This window comes from Mytilus trossulus, chromosome 6, assembly GCF_036588685.1.
Source record: "Mytilus trossulus isolate FHL-02 chromosome 6, PNRI_Mtr1.1.1.hap1, whole genome shotgun sequence".
NCBI lineage: Eukaryota > Metazoa > Mollusca > Bivalvia > Mytilida > Mytilidae > Mytilus > Mytilus trossulus.
Window position 1 is genome coordinate 36,144,619 of NC_086378.1, and position 18,563 is coordinate 36,163,181.

At 30.5% G+C, this 18,563-nt stretch overlaps 1 protein-coding gene across 2 annotated transcripts; it reads left to right on the forward strand.

Annotated features, from left to right (window-relative positions):
• Window positions 1–4,107: 4,107 nt before the first annotated feature.
• LOC134721246 (dual specificity protein phosphatase 22-B-like) lies at window positions 4,108–16,870 on the forward strand. 2 transcript variants are annotated; one of them, XM_063584073.1, is made up of 6 exons: window positions 4,108–4,146; window positions 5,577–5,687; window positions 6,963–7,079; window positions 9,389–9,513; window positions 12,172–12,343; window positions 13,659–16,870. In XM_063584073.1, the coding sequence occupies exons 2-6, from the start codon at window positions 5,667–5,669 to the stop codon at window positions 14,073–14,075; spliced, it is 852 nt and encodes a 283-aa protein (XP_063440143.1). In that variant the 5' UTR covers window positions 4,108–4,146; window positions 5,577–5,666; the 3' UTR covers window positions 14,076–16,870. The 2 variants fall into 2 exon arrangements, with proteins under 2 accessions (XP_063440143.1, XP_063440142.1); XM_063584072.1 differs by lacking the exon at window positions 4,108–4,146 and adding an exon at window positions 4,156–4,300.
• The last annotated feature ends 1,693 nt before the right edge of the window (window positions 16,871–18,563 follow it).

The following is an 18,563-nucleotide window of genomic DNA, read 5'->3' on the forward strand; positions in this document are numbered from 1 at the left end:
AGGATCAATTGTTTTTCTTCAGTTTAATCGTTTGTATTAAATGATATTTAATACAAATAACTAGTTCACGTTGTCAGTTAATAAGATAACATAACCTCTTTCCACGCGAGATATTAAATGCAATGGTTCGTATAAAACCTAGCTTTGTTATAATTTAACATATTTTGGCAAACTTTAGAACACCTTCAGCATTATAGACATTCATAAAGAATATATGTCAGTCATTAAAAGTTTATATTATAACAGTTACGTATTTTGAAAGCTTGTCTATGTTATAACCATGACTTCCAGTGTATGTGCTACGCACTGAAGTAGACCTACTGTTATAAGATCTTTATTTTTTCATTGCGGGTTTTTAATGCCTGTGTCTGAAATGTATTTTATGTTATACAAGCACTGCTTTGCATCAACAAAATAACCGTTTTAACGGGAAATTAACACACATAAGTAGTGGGCATTATGGCATATTTGGAAAATCAGAAGGAAATACGGTTTTAAACAAATAATAATATTAACATGTATAAAAACAATCGTATTCAATATTGGTTTTTTTGTAGATGGAATTCATTGTAACCTGTTAGTTTTTAGTTTTATAATTGGTGAAAAGTAAGTTTAAATAGAGCTGTGAAAGGGGTTCATTTCAAAATATATTGAACTTTTGTTTCATATTGTCATAAGGCCAAACAGTATATAATAGATCAGTAAACAGATAAAATCTTTAAAGCTTTGAACTGAGTTTATGAAAAACTGGTATTTTATTTGTATGCGGAATCGCAAATAAAATAACCGTTTCAAATTTCTCATTTTCAACAACAGTTTTGTCTCTTCTATTACCATCTGAATGAGAGAAAGTGCTGACAGATGACGAAAACAGATGCAGGATAGTATTTTTTCGTTTAATAAAAGATTGTTTTGTTTATCAATTACATTTTATTTCCCTAGAATTTAAACTGAAACTGATAACTAGAATTAAAAGTAACGAAAGTCATCAATATTACACATGCTACAACGGGCAACATGAGGCAAACTCGACATCTAGGATGACTTTATGTACTCTGTAAAAGGGAGGATATTGTTGCTTTGCAAGGGCCCTTGAAAATTTTAGAATAATTAAACTGCAAAGTTTCTTTCAAATTATGTATACTTACACAGCTGTATCATCAACTCATGAAAATATCAAAATAATGAAATTCACATTTTTTTTCTAAATGTTGATAAATCAAATATAAATTTGCAATGGTTAGATTCTCTATACTTCTGAGGTAAATTAACTACTGTAACAGGTACCAGGATCACAATTTTATACGCCAGAAGTGCGTTTCGTCTACAAAAAAACTCATTAGTGACACACGAATAAAAAAGCCAAATATACCATAAAGTTCAAAAGCATTCAGGACCAAAAATTCAGAAAGGTTTTGACCAATAAAGTTACGGCAATCCCTTTCATGCAGGGACAGAAAATCCTTAATGTTTCAAATAAAACCATATGGGACAAGACTATTTAAAGCACATTGTTCAGTCTATCTTTTCGTCATACTTTAAAACACATATCCCATTTGATGGATTTAGAACACTGACAAAAATTTAAAAGAAAGTAATGTTCAAAGATATATTTATGTTCAAATCATGCAATCGTGGATGAGGGAGGTTTATGACGACCTAGACTGCCCATGAAGTCCATGAAGGTCTTGCATGGTTGTTTTCCTTTAAACTGCTATCTGTGATTGTAATATTACAGTACACATTCGGTATAGTTCTTTGCTTTAATCTGCAAAATTTGAAACAGATTTGAAATTAATGAGTAAGACGGTTTTATATTACCGTAGCTGTATTTGGCAGAGCTTTTTTTGAATTTTTGGTCTACAGTGCTCTTCAACTTTGTACTTGTTTTGACTTCTTAAACTTTTTGATCTGAGATTCACTGATAAGTCTTTATGTAGACACAACGCGCGTCTGACATATAAAATCATAAGCCTGGTACATTTGAAAACTTTTATTGCATCATTGATATCAGACTGTTTTAACAAATTCCAACTATTTGCTTTTGTTCGAAACATTTTTTTTGCTTAGTCATATAAGAGGAGATCGTATTTTTTTTTAAAGAATGTTAATAAAAATTGTCATTGTTTATTTGTAGCAGGCAAATAAGTTCGGTGACACCAGTTGTTCTCTGTATTTTCCTGCAGCAAGCTGCATATTTTAAAACCTATCTTCTCATCTTTAATCTGAGAGATTTCCATAACCAATACCAAATTTTATTAGTTTAAAAAAAGAAAAAGAAACCACGATAAAATCTCCATTTATTTTTTAGCAAGTGTGAGAAAACTATATCTATGAAAATATACCGATGATCCACCTCAACATATTTTTTATTAAGATAATTTGGACAAAGATCAATGTCAGAAAAATAACAACATTTGTGTATTCGGTAAACCTCGTCCCTTGGTAGAAGTTTGTAAACCGGATTTGTTTTCTCACAATCGATTTATGACTTTTGAACACCGGTATACTACTGATGCTTTTAATTTTTCTATAAGCCCCACACAGACAAATCCTATTTTTTCTGACTTTGACTTGTAGTTGAAAGTATGTATACATATCAATTTAAAGAATATCCCCAAAGATATTCACTTGTCGTGTATCTTTGTTTATCTTTTTCATGAACATGTATGTTTTCGTGTTTAACTAGGACATTAAAAAAGTATAAGTACCATTCAGTCATATATTTACAATGTGAACTCTTGGTAATGAAGGTCCCTTAAAGTTATAAATGCCAATGTGAAGTTTACATTTATGCTTCATGATTAGGAGCTCTCTTAAAGGCATCCGATACAATTTTGATCCTGTATTTACAAGTTCGTGAAAAATTGCATAGAGGCTATTTTTTACCTCATTAAATCAAATATGTAATAAAAAATATACCTTCATATGCTACTTTTTGAGTAAAATGAGGTCGAAATTTTGTATTTTTGTTCAAAATTCAGATTTGTGGCCGTAGTTTCTTTTTCGAAAGAAAGACATAACTTTTTTGTTATAAAAGATAAACATAAATTGTTTTCTGTTAAATAATCAGTAATTTCTGTATTTAAAAAGTATCCTAAAAAATTATGCATTTTTAAAATCAGTATTAACTCATATTTATCAAAGGTTCATGAATTGAGGAAAATACGTAATTTTTTGCTGCATGTTTATCAAAATTAAAAAAATCCTCTTTTACAGTTTTAGAAAATTTGGGTCACATAATCTCCCTGCAAAATGAAACAAATAGGCTCCAGGGTTTCAGTTGGCGGTCGCCATTTTCGCATTTTGCGAAAAAATAATAATTGTGGCGATAAAAAATCGTCATTTGCGAAAGAATTTGGCGAAAGAAATAAAAAGAACGATATATTTTCCTCCATCTTGTTCATTTCCTTTTTTGAGTTTCTCGGACTTTACCAGATCAGACAATACTCGGAATTCACCTTGACCTCATTTGAAATAGCTGTTTTGAAAAAAAAGGGGTCCATGAACTCGTTTTCAAATTAAATCATTCAAGGATAAAAATCAGTCGAAAAATGCATCTTTTCCCGATATGTCACAGTTTGACGTCTCGAAAATAACATTTTACATTAGCAACGTCATTACCTCCCCTGTAACTGTATCGTTTGACCTTAAAGTCACTGAGCTGTTTCTGATTCCATTTCATTTATAGATCTTTATAGGTAAAACAACGACACAAACTGTCAAGACAATTATCATGTTTATGAGGTTATCTTTCAAAATAGACAAGTGGCGGATCCAGGGGCACAAAAGGCGATTTGTTATACAATTTTTGACAATGACGCCTTTTTTTCTTAATTCACAATTTAAGGCTCCTGATATTGTTAAAAAAAAAGTACATTAAACTGGTTCTTTCGATATTCATTCACTTGAACACATAAGTTATTTTTTTGCAATAAGAAAGAGAAGCTCTACTGTGATAATCGAATTTGGTATATTTTTACCCCCTTATTGATAGGATTTCAAACTCCTGTGCAGCTACATGGTTATCGACTTCGCATAATGAGTTCTTTCGCTTCTCTTTTTTCAGTTTTTTTATTTGTTACCGGTATTTAGATGGGTTCTGTACCGGAAATGGTGTAGTTATTTCCCTTGGACAATTTTTTGGTTTGTTTGTTTATTTTTATTTTTCAGTATTTGTCTTTTAAAACACGATATTCGAACTGATATCAGTGATACCACATAAACAATATATCAGTGGTCCAATTCATAGGGTTGCACTAATGACTGGACCGATTGACAGGACAATGACAGGACCAAAGTAAAAAATACAAATAACTTGTTTTATTTCTCCAAGGATACCTCAAACATGAAACATATAAATTAAGATTTCACAATTTTAAAGATTTTTTTCAAGTTTTTGAAAACGTGACCAGACCAGTATTGATTCAACTAATTGTGATGTCTTTTTAGTCTTTAGAAGTGTCAACTTGACACTAAAAGGAGTAGGTCCGGCACAGGGGCTTGTTACAATTGCCATGTTTACTATCCATACTAACCCCTAAAAAAATGTTTTTTTAGGGGTTAGTATGGATAGTAAACCCGGCAATTGTAACAAGCCCCTGTGGGTCCGGTAAGGACCGATTTTGGCCTCATATTTCAGGTTCGTCTGACAAAAGGTTTTGACCACTTTTTAAACACTTAAGTGTCTATTTCATATGAATCAATTAGTTAATGTGAAAGATTTGAACTGATTTAGTCATTAAAAACGATCCGATTCAATCTCAAATATGAAAAATCAACCAAATATGCGGAAAAATGTCACTTTTCAAATGTTTTTTGTCAAAAATGAAAGTGGCTGCATCCGTGTTCATCCTCAACCTTTATATATATTATGTATTATCATAAAATACAACTTCCATCCCAATATTAAAGATGAACACGAATGCGGCCACTTTCGTTTGACACGAAAACCGTTTAAAATTTAACTAAAATGATAGAACTTTGCAATTTAGCATGACTTTAAGGTGCTAGTACCCGATATATGTTCATTGTATAGTCGAAAATAGCCCATATTTATGTAGCAGAAGCACTCTACTGTTCAATAAATAACTAAAAGTTTACATTTTATCAATTTTGTAAAACTGCTATATTTTGAGGCCAAAAAGCGCTCTTACTGCACCTACTCCTTTCTCTGTAATTTCAAATTATCACTCTAGTAATTTTATGTCGCTATTGTATAATACTCATAAATTGGTACATTTATCATGTTTATATGGACCAAATATTTCAAAATATATAAGTACAAAAACTGAAGTATAAAATAGAATATAATGATAGTCATGATAGTGATAATTATAGTACTGTTATTTTTGTCTGTACATCATTGTACATAATGTACTTTTCTGAATTGAAGCTTACGTCTGTTTAGAACTGATGTAGAAGAATTATTAAGAATTAGACCTACATCATACATGTACATTTTGTTTGTACATGTACAATGGAATAATAAAGTCGAAGTAATTTGATACATTTTAGACTTGTTTTACATCATACATATAATATTATATAATATATATATATATATATTTTTTCAGGTAGAGATAGAGTCAAGGCCAGCTATGATGTTAAGTAATAGTTGACATAGATTTAACAGACAGCTGACTGCCTTCATTACATTAAACATAATGGGGAATGGTATGAACAAGGTAAATCTTAATCCATAATGTAAGGTAGCACTCCACAGTTAGAAATGGTTACATTTGTAGATGTGTACATGTAGTTTCGCATTTTGGCCCCTGTGAATTTTTCAAATATGAGAGATAGTGTGCAATAACATTCATTTTTGGATAGCTGAGTATTAAAATAGCCTTTGTATAGGGTTTATATGAACATCAAGGTTATGGAATGAATGTAATATAGGCTGTTTTCTGTATGACAGTCCGTATTTGCATGTCCCTACCATACATTGGTCCGGCAATTATTGTAATGTTTTTTCCAACTTTTTATCGCATGACTTTTGTGATTGGATTTTACAAAAAAATGAGGCGAAAGACACCCATTTTTTATTGGACCATTAGGAAGATTTAGGAAAACAGTTTCTAAAAAGGTATCACTCAAGGCAATGAAATTCTAGTTTGATCCAAATTTTTTTGGGAAATGTGACATGTTCACACCCCCTCACCCCCACCCCCCATTTTTTGCAATATTTTATGGGAAATAAATGCAGAATGTTGCCATGGATACACATAAAAGGAATTAATTTTCACCCTTTTAACTTTTGAAAATCACATCTATGGAAGATACTGATTACATACATATACACATGTACAACACAAACAGTTAGGTTAATGTATTAGAAATCCAGGAATAGGAGATGATAAAACATTTTGTGGCTCATTTTTTATTTTATTTTCTAACTGTGGAGTGCTACCTAAGACAAGGAAAGATTAAGAATAAATAAGTGTCAACATGGTCAAGGAGAATACACAAATTTATATATAATATATATAACTTTTATATTGGGATTCACAATTTATTCCAAGTCTTACATGTAGATAATAAGGAAAATGTCTTAATTAAGATCTTTAAACTTCTGGATATATTCAGCAAAGCAAAACAAAAATCTGTTTGACTTCCTCTGGATGCCAAAAAAACAGAACAATATAAATTGATGGAAAGGGTAATAAAAAAAATGTGGTATGATTGCTAATTAGACAATTCTTCACAGCAGCTGCGTCACAAGGGACCAAGTGACACAGAAATTAATAACTATACATCATGTACATTGTAGCTAACAGTTTGGCCATGAACAATGCCCATACCCTGTTGTCCACTATAAAAGGCCATGAAATGACAAACTTAACAGACAGTGCAAAGGCTGAATAGCCAGTAAAGGTTGATAAAAACTTTCCATCGTCATCGTAAAATAATTCTAAAGAGAAAACTAAAAGCAGCACCTTTAAACATTTTTTTTATTTCAGGTGTTACCTGGCCTGTTTGTTGGAAACTTCAGAGATGCCAAAGATAGACAGCAGCTCGCTGACAATAATATTACTCATATCCTAGCCATACATGACCAAGCTAAAAAATTACATGAGGTAAAATAGCAGACTGAAAATAATATTACATATATCCTCCCCATATACATTGTATTGCCATACATGACCAAGCTATAAAATTACGTGAGGTAAAGATATTACAGCTGACAGACAATTATATCAAGTATACATTTACACACATTATCAAAATACATAATACATTTTGTAATTTCATAAGATCAGATTTTATAAGTCAGCCAAGCTATCTAATCATGTTAATTATGGGCTTTTTATTTATTTTTTGGCAATAAGAAAAAAACAAAAAAAAATTCTTTAAACCCTGTATTTCAATAGCACAAATCGAAGAACACACATTTGGGATATAGGAACTGTTTTCTGTAATTCAAACAATTGTTTAATAAGGAAACAATGGCAATTTTAAAAATGGTACAAAAAAAATCCAGTTCTTTCCTGTTACCAAAGGGAATCAATTTTAAAAAGTTTCTAATGGGAATAAGGAATAAGTTTAAGACATTATTTGTGGTTTACTAGTATATCCTGCAATAGTTTATCAAATGCCAATTATTGATTTTAACATTTGCAATACAAAAGGTTTAGAAATATACTTAAATATAGTTCGGTATGTCGGTAACATGAAAGAATCTTGAGTAACGGGACAACGGTAACAGGACAGAGTTGGTAACAGAAAGGATTTTTCTGCTTTATTTTAAAGTTTGAGAAAAAAACATCATTTTAGATTGGTCACAATTGGAGTATAACAGCAAACAATGTCATTTAGTCTTTGAAACTGTATTTGCAAGATGAAAAATCTGCCTAGGTAATGAAAAATTCTAAAATAAATTCCTTTCTGTTACTATCTGCTATACTTAAATTGCACAATGTTCTCTGCTGTTATCAAAAGCAAAAAACATATTTTGTTATTCAATATACTGTATATTATTTTGAAATTTATTTGATATGGTGGTGATAACTCATTTTAAATGAAATGGTTGACATATAGTAGATTAACTCTTTGATTCTTCAGTGAAAATGTCTTGAATATCCTTCCTGTTACTAATGATGGTTATGCTGTTACTTTTTATCAGGTAACATGACAGAATGTAACAGAAAGGAATTACGCGATAGTTTTTGTCCTTTTTATTACATTAAATGTAAGTGTATTTCCTGTGTCCTATAACTTTTAAAAAGATGATATAAAAACACACTTAATTTTGTGGTGCACACTTCAAAATATTCTCAGAAAGTGGAAGAAAAGGCTATAACAGGATGGAACACCAATAAGTATTTTTCTATAAATTCTTACCTTGGATGGGCTTGAATGTTCAAACCTGGCCGCCTTTTCAACTATTTTTTTGTACTAATGCATTCAGGAAATGATGCTCTTCACAATACATAATGGGAAAATAACTCTTGGTCTTGTAAACGTTTCCACAGGTAAAAAAACTCAGTGGTAACAGGAGGGAAATCACCTCTGGGGACAATTTTTTTTTGTCTTAAAATTTGCAAAATTTTATTACATGCTATAGTTATAATATAAAAAGACAAATTAAGGGCAAGTTTATTATATAATTTATCATATATGTGAGAATCGGACGCCTGTTTAATTAATTTGGATATTATTTGAATGATTTAGTTTTCCAAAAAACACAGGGGACAACATGATTTTAGGGGGGATTGAACATTTAAATTACAATATTTTATTGGAAGAAATATAAGAATGAGTGTTTAATTGTCAGGGGTTGGTGCATTATATAATTTAGTTTATACTGAAGCTTGAAATTTTCAAAAAAGATGGTTGAATAAAAAAATAATTGCTGGTGAAGTTGGGGACATGGAAAATCGACTTTTTCAGATATTGTCTCTTATTTGATTTACATAATATTTGCAATTGCCTTATGTTACTATCATTTTAAGGTAAAGATTGAATGAAATGCAACCAAAACCTTATGGGGCAGGCTTGATATCTTAATTTTCCAAGGCTTATCTGACACTATATATCGCTTATATATCTTCAGATAATCAAGGCACAAAATGATGTTACACTTGTTTATAAAAAAATTCATAACTTTTGCAAGGTGCAGGAGACTTAAATCTGTTCTTAAAATATAAATGATGCCATTGTTAAAGTCACTCTTAAAATTGGAGTTATCTTCCTTTGTCTAAAATTGCTGTTAAATAAACTGCAACCAATGATTTGGTTTTATTTTTTAATGAACAAAATAATTTCTGTTAAAGAACATAGGGAAAAAAGGTTTTCTCTTCTCCATGTCTGGTCTGCCAGCACTGGTCATACTGGATTGATATACATGATATAAAAAGCATATTTTAATACTCATTTTATTTCACAGGATAAAGAATACCTTTGTATTGTGGCCAGTGATAATTCACAGCAAGAACTTATACAGTTTTTCCCAGAATGCATTGAATTTATCCACAATGCTCGCCTCAACAATGGTGGTGTTTTAGTTCATTGGTAATGGTTTATATTTATTAGACTTTCATTGTGTTCAGAAGATCAGAATTTTTCCAACTCAGCAAATGACCAATATATAATGTGTTGCCTAGCAATGGTTTAGGCATTTTAGATTGATAACTTGAAAGCTCAAGTTTGAAACTATGAAATGTGCAAACTTTCTGTCATTACCAGGGTGCAGTGCTCTCCCCATATATTTCATTTAGCACCCTGGTAATCAGTGAAATTTTGTTTCTAAAAATTATAGCAATACATTCATAAAATTATCTATAAGAAAACTACTTCATACAGTGTATAGCATCACATTTAAATTTATAGCATCACATTTAAGTTTATAGCATCACATTTAAGTTTATAGCATCACATTTATATCATGATGCTAAAAGGCCATGGGGGAACACTACAGTATATCAGAAATTTTATACAATATAATCATTGTTATTGGCCAGATGTTTTATTATTTGATATTTCTAGTTTAATCATATGCTCTCTCTCTTAAACTAGAAGTGATGAACAAAATATGATTGAATTGAATTGAATAGACCACTTTCGAGTTCATATGTCACGGGAAAAAACTCGTCAATAAGCTCTTTGTGACATCATTTACTAGATAGAGGAGATCGCCTGTATTCCTGCATTCAACATTCATCAAGGGTCTAAGTGATCGTCAATGTGCAGGATAAACTATAAATAATTTTTATTTTGTAATTTCATTTCCCTAATGACAGCAGTGCTGATTATCAATTATGAGAATTTAGTTTGCCGAATAAATCGTGCAATATAGTATTAAAATTTTCCAACCACTAGCTCAACATTGGAATGGAAGTGACGATGCCCCTAAACGCATGAATGATGTTCACTAAAACCAGAGTTTTTGATGGAAATGCATCGAACTCGAAAGATTTTAAAAGTTCATAAATTTAAAGGTAGCTGTTTGATTTGCTGATATAAAATTTACCAGATCAGAAAAGAGAACCAAGTGTTATCAGAAACTTGTGATCAAAGCATGGACACTAGAAATGTATTTTAATCCAATTGATGTAATTGTCATTTCTGTAATGCTAGACAATGCTATTTAAGAGTTCATCTAGATCAATAGAAATATTTAAAATGAGGGACATGAATACAATTTTTAGAAAAGACACATAAGGCCACACCAATTTAATTTCTTGTTCTACGGATTTTTGGACTCCAAAAATTGGGGCGAGAGAGCGATTTGAAAATTTTAATAAAAAAATATTTAATTTGCAAATTTTTGAGGCGAAGCTTAAAAAGTAAAGGCGAGCGATTATAATTTTATTTTGTGAACATAAAATAGTAGGTTTTGACTATATTAAAACTTGATTCATCACTTGTACCTTGACATTTCTTTAATTTATGAAGTATTTTTTCCCTGTTCAACAAGAAATTATTGAATAATTAAATCTGGTCTTTGTATGTGTGACTGACAATGAGACAATTCTCCATTCAAGTCATATTCAGGTTCAGAACAACCGCTTAATGTTATGAATATCCCTTTTATGAGGGGTCAAAATATTAAAGTTATAATATATTTTTTTTGTTAAAACACTTTAAGTACAAAAGGGCTTATCTTTTCCCAAAGAACTATAATATTTGGTATTAAATGGTCAAAACATGTCAAAGAGTTTTGTAATATTCCGGGACTATAACCATGTTAACACATTTACTTTAACAGTTTAATATTATTCAAAGTAAGTGGACCCATCCCTCTTTTAGAAAAGTTGTTTAAAATATAATGTATTTCTCCTCTTTTTGGGTAAAAAATTCTAAGTTGTCAAAGGTTTTGTATAGTAGCACTGTACAAATCCTTAGTATTTCTATTTTCTTTTCTACAACAGACTGAACAGTAAACATTGTAAAATGACCCCTTCAAGGCCTTTGTCTGAGGGAGGGTTGGTCCCAACCTGATAATAACAAACATAAGTCAAAGTACGGCCGTTTATACAGTGCTTTGATCAAGACCAACCAGCAAGCTATAAGGGACCACAACTTAGTAGTGTACACAAATCGAACAGGAAAACCAACGATCTAAATTATATTTCCAAACGGGAAAATACCAATGAACCATATCAACAAACGATAACTGCGGAACGACAGGTCTCTGAATCAACCAGGACAGGTGCACAAACCTGCTGCGGGTATGACCGTCATCATACATTATAATTGCAGTTGAAGGCAAATCCTTTAGAAGTTCTTTGTACTTTATTTTAACAACGAACATTTTTTTTTATAGGGAATATAAGTTAGGGGGAAAGAAACCAACGTTTTGTTCTGTACTGGTATTTCTATTTATATCGGAGCACTCCCGCTTGGAATAAATTGGTTTCATGCTGAAAAAAATATTCTGGCAGATATTTACAGTGTTGTGGCGTGCTGATAGGTTTAAAATCTTTATATACAGGCTAGACTGTGATTTTAAAAAACAAATGTTGAGATCTTTATATAAATTTACAAAAAAACGGTGCGGGAATTGGACATGATTTAATTTCCGGATGCGGGAAGCGGGAATATAATAAAAATAAAAAAAAACTGTTTTGAAAAAAATAGGTGCGGGCGGGTCCGTCGAACAAGGAATCAAATTGCTGTGGCCTAAGTATTAATTTTGTATTAAGTTGTATTTCAACATTTTATTTTTAGCCTTGCTGGCGTATCTAGAAGTGTGACAATTACTGCTGCATACATTATGACTGTAACACCACTTGGATGGAGAGAAGCTGTAAATAGTATACGAGGTGTGCGTGATCTTGCCAATCCTAACTTTGGTTTTCAAAAACAACTGATGAAATATCAGAATGAAAACTTACAAGAGGTAATTACCAAGTTAACTTCGATTTTTATCACCTTTTCAAGAATGAATTAACTGAATTATTTTTATGGCCCTGCAACGAACCCCACAACTATTAAAGTTGTTGGTGCCATATAGTTTTACCCTATTCTGAAGTTTCTGTCATTCCCCGACAATCCATTATACAGAGTTTTTTCCAAAACACCTTCAGATATTGGGCTGATTTTTGGTATGTGAGTTAACCATGATGAGTTACAGATCAATTTTAAGTTTCGTTCTGCTTCACTAATTTTTGCCGAAATGACGGGCTGTGGACTTGAAAATCACAGTTATACAGATTTTTTCTCTATTCCCCTCCAGATTTTGAGCTGATTTTTTATATGTGAGACTACCATCAAGTTTGTGTCCACTTGTGTTTCTATTGAAATTGCAGATTTTTCATCTTTTTGGGACAGGGAAATTCGTGTCGCTTTGACACATCTAGTTTTATTTATTTTTTATACCTGTACCTTTTTCAAGTTTAAATGGATTTTTTTTTAATATTTATACTATAAACAATGAAAAGATTAAGCAAATTATGGTTGCAAAAATACATTTCCTATCAAAGATCTGTGCCTATATTTTTTTTTGTCATAGTAATAAAGTTATTATAATTATTAAAAAGTATAGAAATTCACAAATATGCGAGAGAGAAATGGATTATAATATTAATGTGGATTTGTGGCATGACTATCAACTTTAACAGAGCAAATCAAGATAAGATTTATTCACCTTTCTGAAATATTTGTTTTCGTTCATTTAATTGTATTACAGTCACATTGAACCTATGGGCATGATGGGCAATTATATTAAAATTGTAGACGAATGTCATTCAACATTTCAAGTAGGTGTTTCTTTGAAGGCAAGAGTTTTGTCCCTTTGCCCATATGTGGTTAAATAGAAATTAGTTAGCATATCTTATCTTAAAACTAATTTCTTTTGAATTTTAAAAAGCAACTTCAAATCTAAATAAATATCTGGCATAGGCTTTGGATCATAATTTTTTTTTTTCTGATTGAAATATTCTTTATCAGAGTGGGTGACACTGCTGTAAAATATTTTGAACTGAATCTAGTCTGAACTATTTTTTGATATGAAATCACTAAAGCAGTCTTTTAAGAATACAACAGTATTGTTTACCTTAGTTCCTTGCAGTCATACACTTGAATTGTCCCAAAGTATTATAATTGATTTAAAAGATGATAAGATGATAATAAATATCACTTTGCTATTTCCAAAGGCCTTAGTAACATCTGTTAGTGTTGTAATTTATGTATTATTTGTTTTCATTTTATTTCAGGCAAAAGAAAAGTTAAAACACAAATTTCCAGAGACGGATCAAGATACTGACTACAAAGAGTGCCAACTTAATTTAAATGCATTTCAGAAATTTGTTTTAGATGGAAGTCCTAATAAAGACGATGGATTATACCCTCTACCCTTTAATGCATACAAGACAAATAACTCAGACAAGGACAAAAACACAGGGTCAATAACTAAGACAGGCCAAAGTAAACAGGAAGCTAAAATGGAAACAAAGGGAGACAATTCAGGAATAAATATGACTCCTAATATCTCAGACACCACAAGTGCTTTATCTCTCAACAACGATCTCCAAAATAACGGGACCAATAGAAATAAAACTGTAGATTTTGATAGTCTGACAGATGACATTGATGAGGCCTATGCTTGTTTACATGCTAAGAAAACACTATAGGATAAATCAGGATTTTTGTAGGTTTTGGATTTTTTTTAAGGGAATTGGTATTTATATTTTCTAATGTGTATTTAAGTCTGTTTAGTTATAGGGAACACATTTATAACTTATAGTCTCAGAATATTTTTTTAAACCTGTCATCCATCATTTATAAAACATTTTGTAATATCATGAGATTGCTTTATACAGTTTACATACAAATACAATACAAATACAAAGTTTTTTATTGTCAATTATGACGCCCAATAATTTGAGCAGTACAATTAAGTTCAATTTCATACAAGTGATTACATATTGATTACATTGATTATTTAACAATTAAACAAAGTCAAGTTTTTTTCACCCAAATAATATCTGCAAAATAGATGAATATATATATATATATATATATAGTTTTACAATATAATATAGATGGACAAACTACCGGTGACTAAACTGTATCTAGAATTGATTTTCTCTCTTTGAGTAAAGTACACAATAATAAACTTACTTTTTTAATTATAACATTATCCTCAGATGACATTAACCATATTAATTTTGATTTTGATTTTGTTTACACAACATTTTGTATGATGTTTTGTTCAGGTTCCTAGATGAACAGATAATCTTCAAAATATACATGTCTTTTGATAATTCAGGTTTGTTTCAGATGATCTTTCAGAAATTTTTATGCAATGTTTTGTAATATGAAGACAAGTTTTTATTTTTATTTTTGAAGATTTCAAGATCAGTTGTGTAATAGATATCAATTTGATATTTTGTAGCACAAATCGGTTTAATGTATTAAATCTGCCTACCCTTCCAGAAAACCTGAGATCACCTCAAGTTAAGTTTTTAGGTGGGGTTTAGTGTTGGGGAAAGAAATACAAGTGTGTAACATTCACTGTCTTGTTTAATCTGAATTGTAAAAATTAAAGTTTTATATCAACAAATATTTGAAAATATGTCTTAATCGAAGTCTCTATGATTCCTCAATAGCCCAGGTAATTAGATAAAGTTCTGATATAATCAATCCGTCCAACATATTTAGTGCAATATTACCAGTTTGTTTGATGCAGGACATTTGTCACTTGTCTAATATGTTAAAAACTATGTGACTTCCACATGTCCTTTTTAATATGCTTGGTAGGCAGGGTTTACTGTTATATTGTGCATTATCACAGCTCCTGTTCATATGACATAATTAATCATTAAAAAAGTATATATCTCATTGACATATACTCAAAATCTCCATTTATTGTTATTATAATTAAATTACCTTTGTTAGAAAAAAATGGCAGTATTCAATTTTGTAAAAAAAGAAGAAAAAAAAGTATTCAATGTTGTGTAATGGTGTATACCACTATTTCACGGATATATTTTATACATTGATCATTTATACTGTCATGTACAGTTGTCTTGCATTTTCACATGCATGTATATGTCTGTATATTAATTTAAAACCAAGATTTAGTGGTTTAATTTTTATGACTTTTGTGCTGCAAGTAATGAAATTGCCACAGGCAAGACTTAGAGATCCCACCCTTTTCAAACAAGCATTGATTATCAGGAAACTTTTACAGAAATTTCTTCCTAATCAAGACATACTATCAAGAGTTAAATTTAGATTCCCTTCTCCACCCATTAATAAATGGACTTTTTTTTAGCAGTTTACCTTGAAATGAGTTACAGTTTGTGGTTAAAAAGATATAAAAAGATGAGGTATGAGTGGCAATGAGACAACTCAACATCCAAGTTATAATTTATCAAAGTCAACCGATATAGGTCAAAGTACAGTCTTCAACATGGAGCCTTGGCTCATACCAAACAGTAACTAAGCTATAAAGGGCCCAAAAAAAACTTGAATCACTTTGTTAAACTTAAATGTAATTTTACCAATGATATTTTTTTATTTAAGAAATGACTGTAATATTTTTTCTGTCTATGAAGAAATAACATAAAAAATTTGGTGCAAACTGAATGATGTGCATAGCGGGTTATTTAACAGTGTGCAACACAATTTTTATGTTATTTCGAATAGACAGAAAAAATATTAGTCATTTCTTATAATTTAATTCTAAATTCCATTTTAAACCGTAGAAAACCATGAAAAAACGTTGATGACTCCACGGTCACATGACTAAATTATGTCTATGGGCTCATAACAAAATAACGTCAGCCAATCAGAAAAGGTTACATCCAAAATTAAATTATTAAGATGTATCATCCAAAGCAAAATTTAGATTTTTTGATAAATTTCCTGTATTTGACTGATAACATGGATTTTTTCTAAATCAACATTTTTACACTCAGACACCCATATGACCCAGAACCTACACAATGTATAAGAAATTATTTATTCTTTGTTTAATATATTTTTAGGTAGATACAAAACAGTTTAAGTGTTATTTATATGTGATATATTTTAATTTATATGTAAAAGAACGGGTTATGTTTATAGAGCCAGAGCTTCAAGCAATCATGTTTTAGACTGTTTATTTTACTAGATATCTATGCAAAATCTTAAATGAGGTATGTTATAATATTATGCATTTTTATAAATGTAAAATGACCTCGGGTATAGACACATGTGTATAGAATTCAATGTGATAAGTTTAAGAGTCTAAATTGGCTTGGGTTATTATTATAAGGCAAAAACTAAAAGAAAACCAATTTATTAATGAGGATTAGTCAGAGTCAAAGATATTTTAGTTTTACACAACAATATCTGAAATAAACATGGTAGTTAAATTAATATGAATTATATATAAAACAGTAACTGGTATTCATGAAAACAATAAATACTTCAACAATTGCATGCATTATTTTTTCTGCACATTGCCTGGTAGATACTTTGTTAATTTGATTTTACCTAAGTTCATGCTGAAAAAAACATAATAATGACTGATGTCTTACAGTTTTATCTATATTTTTAAGTGCCACCATTTTTATCTCACCTGACCCAAGGCGTCCATCGTCCGTCGTCACTAACTTTTACAAAAATCTTCTCCTCTGAATCTACTTATCATTAGGGTATCTAGTTTGAAAATGTGTGAGGTGACCGGACAACCAACCAAGATGGCTGTCATGGCTATTAATAGAACACAGGGTAAAATGTAACCCTCAAACCAAAGCATTTAGAGCAATTATGACTGGGTTGAATTTTTTATCAAATCAAGATATATCTGCTATGAATCGGACAATTGGTTGTTGGGTTGCTATTCCTAAATTGATAATTTTTAAGGAAAATTTACTATTTTTGGCTATTATCTTGCATATTTTTATAGATAGAAATAAACTGTTAACAGCAAAAGTGTTCAGCTAAGTAAGATCTACAATTAAGGCAACATGTCCAAAATGGTCAGTTGACCCCTTAAGCAGTTATTGCCCTTTATAGTAAATTTTCAACAATTTTTAACAATTTTGTAAATTTTACAAAATATTTTCCTCTATAACTAATTGGCAAAGCTCACTATATATAGAGATAATTGTAAATAGCAAGCATGTTGAGTTAAGTAAGATAAACTAACACATCACCATTACCAAAACACAATTTTGTCATGAGTTCATCTGTGTTCATTCTTTAATATGCACTTAGACTAAGGTGAGTGACACAGGCTCTTAAGAATCTCTAGTTCATTTTCCTATGCTTAAATTGTTTGTTCAGAAGGTAGAAGACTTGCATATTTCATATGTATATACATGCCTTATGTTCTAGAATTTCCTCCGTGTATACAGTTGTCGTTCTTTAACTCATTTTATTTTATTCTGCAAATGCTAAGAATCTAATTTGTAGTGTATATGGGCTACTGATTAACCACACAGTTGTTGTTAGATCCTTCTCATATATTATAAGCAGAAGGCTAACAACATTTTGAGAATGGAATTATCATGAGGTGAACATATTCATCTTTTAGAGTACATTGAAAGTAAATATTCTCACAGCTAATTTGAATCAAGTTAGATTACCTTTGTTGACTTTTCAACCTATTTGATATTCTTTTTCCGCGATGCATCAAATAATAAAACTAATAATCGAGGAAGGTTTTGGTAGATTTTCTACATTGCCTAAAATGTAAAAAAAAAATAAGGACACCAAGGAACATTCAAAACAGAAAGTCCTTTATCAAATGTCAAAACCAAACGCTGCAACACATCTAGTGAATGGAAAACAACTGTTATTTTTTTATCTTGGTAAAGGCTTTTCCTTAAATTGAAAATGGCGGATTAAACATGGATTTATGGGTAGCTTAACATCTTGCTTGGATGACAGACCCATATAATTTAATATAGTTTAACTGGTACAGGAAACTTAAAAATACATGAGCAATTTGTACAATCTGAAATTCATTATGTGTTTTTCTGTAGTAAAGAGTTTGACATTTGATCCTTTTATTATTTAGTATAAAAGATTGTATCATATAGCCAGCAAGTTAAAAAGTTGTATATTATTATTGATAAACCTTTTGCAAACGGTAATATATATATATATTTACGAAAGCAAATTTA

What these genes read in the sequence shown, in the direction of transcription:
- LOC134721246 (XM_063584073.1), top strand. Translation starts at nt 5,667, where the DNA reads ATGGGGAATGGTATGAACAAG. An exon ending in TGGGGAATGGTATGAACAAG is followed by an intron (nt 5,688 to 6,962) that starts GTAAATCTTAAT and finishes TTTTTATTTCAG; the next exon opens with GTGTTACCTGGCCTGTTTGT. An exon ending in AGAATGAAAACTTACAAGAG is followed by an intron (nt 12,344 to 13,658) that starts GTAATTACCAAG and finishes ATTTTATTTCAG; the next exon opens with GCAAAAGAAAAGTTAAAACA.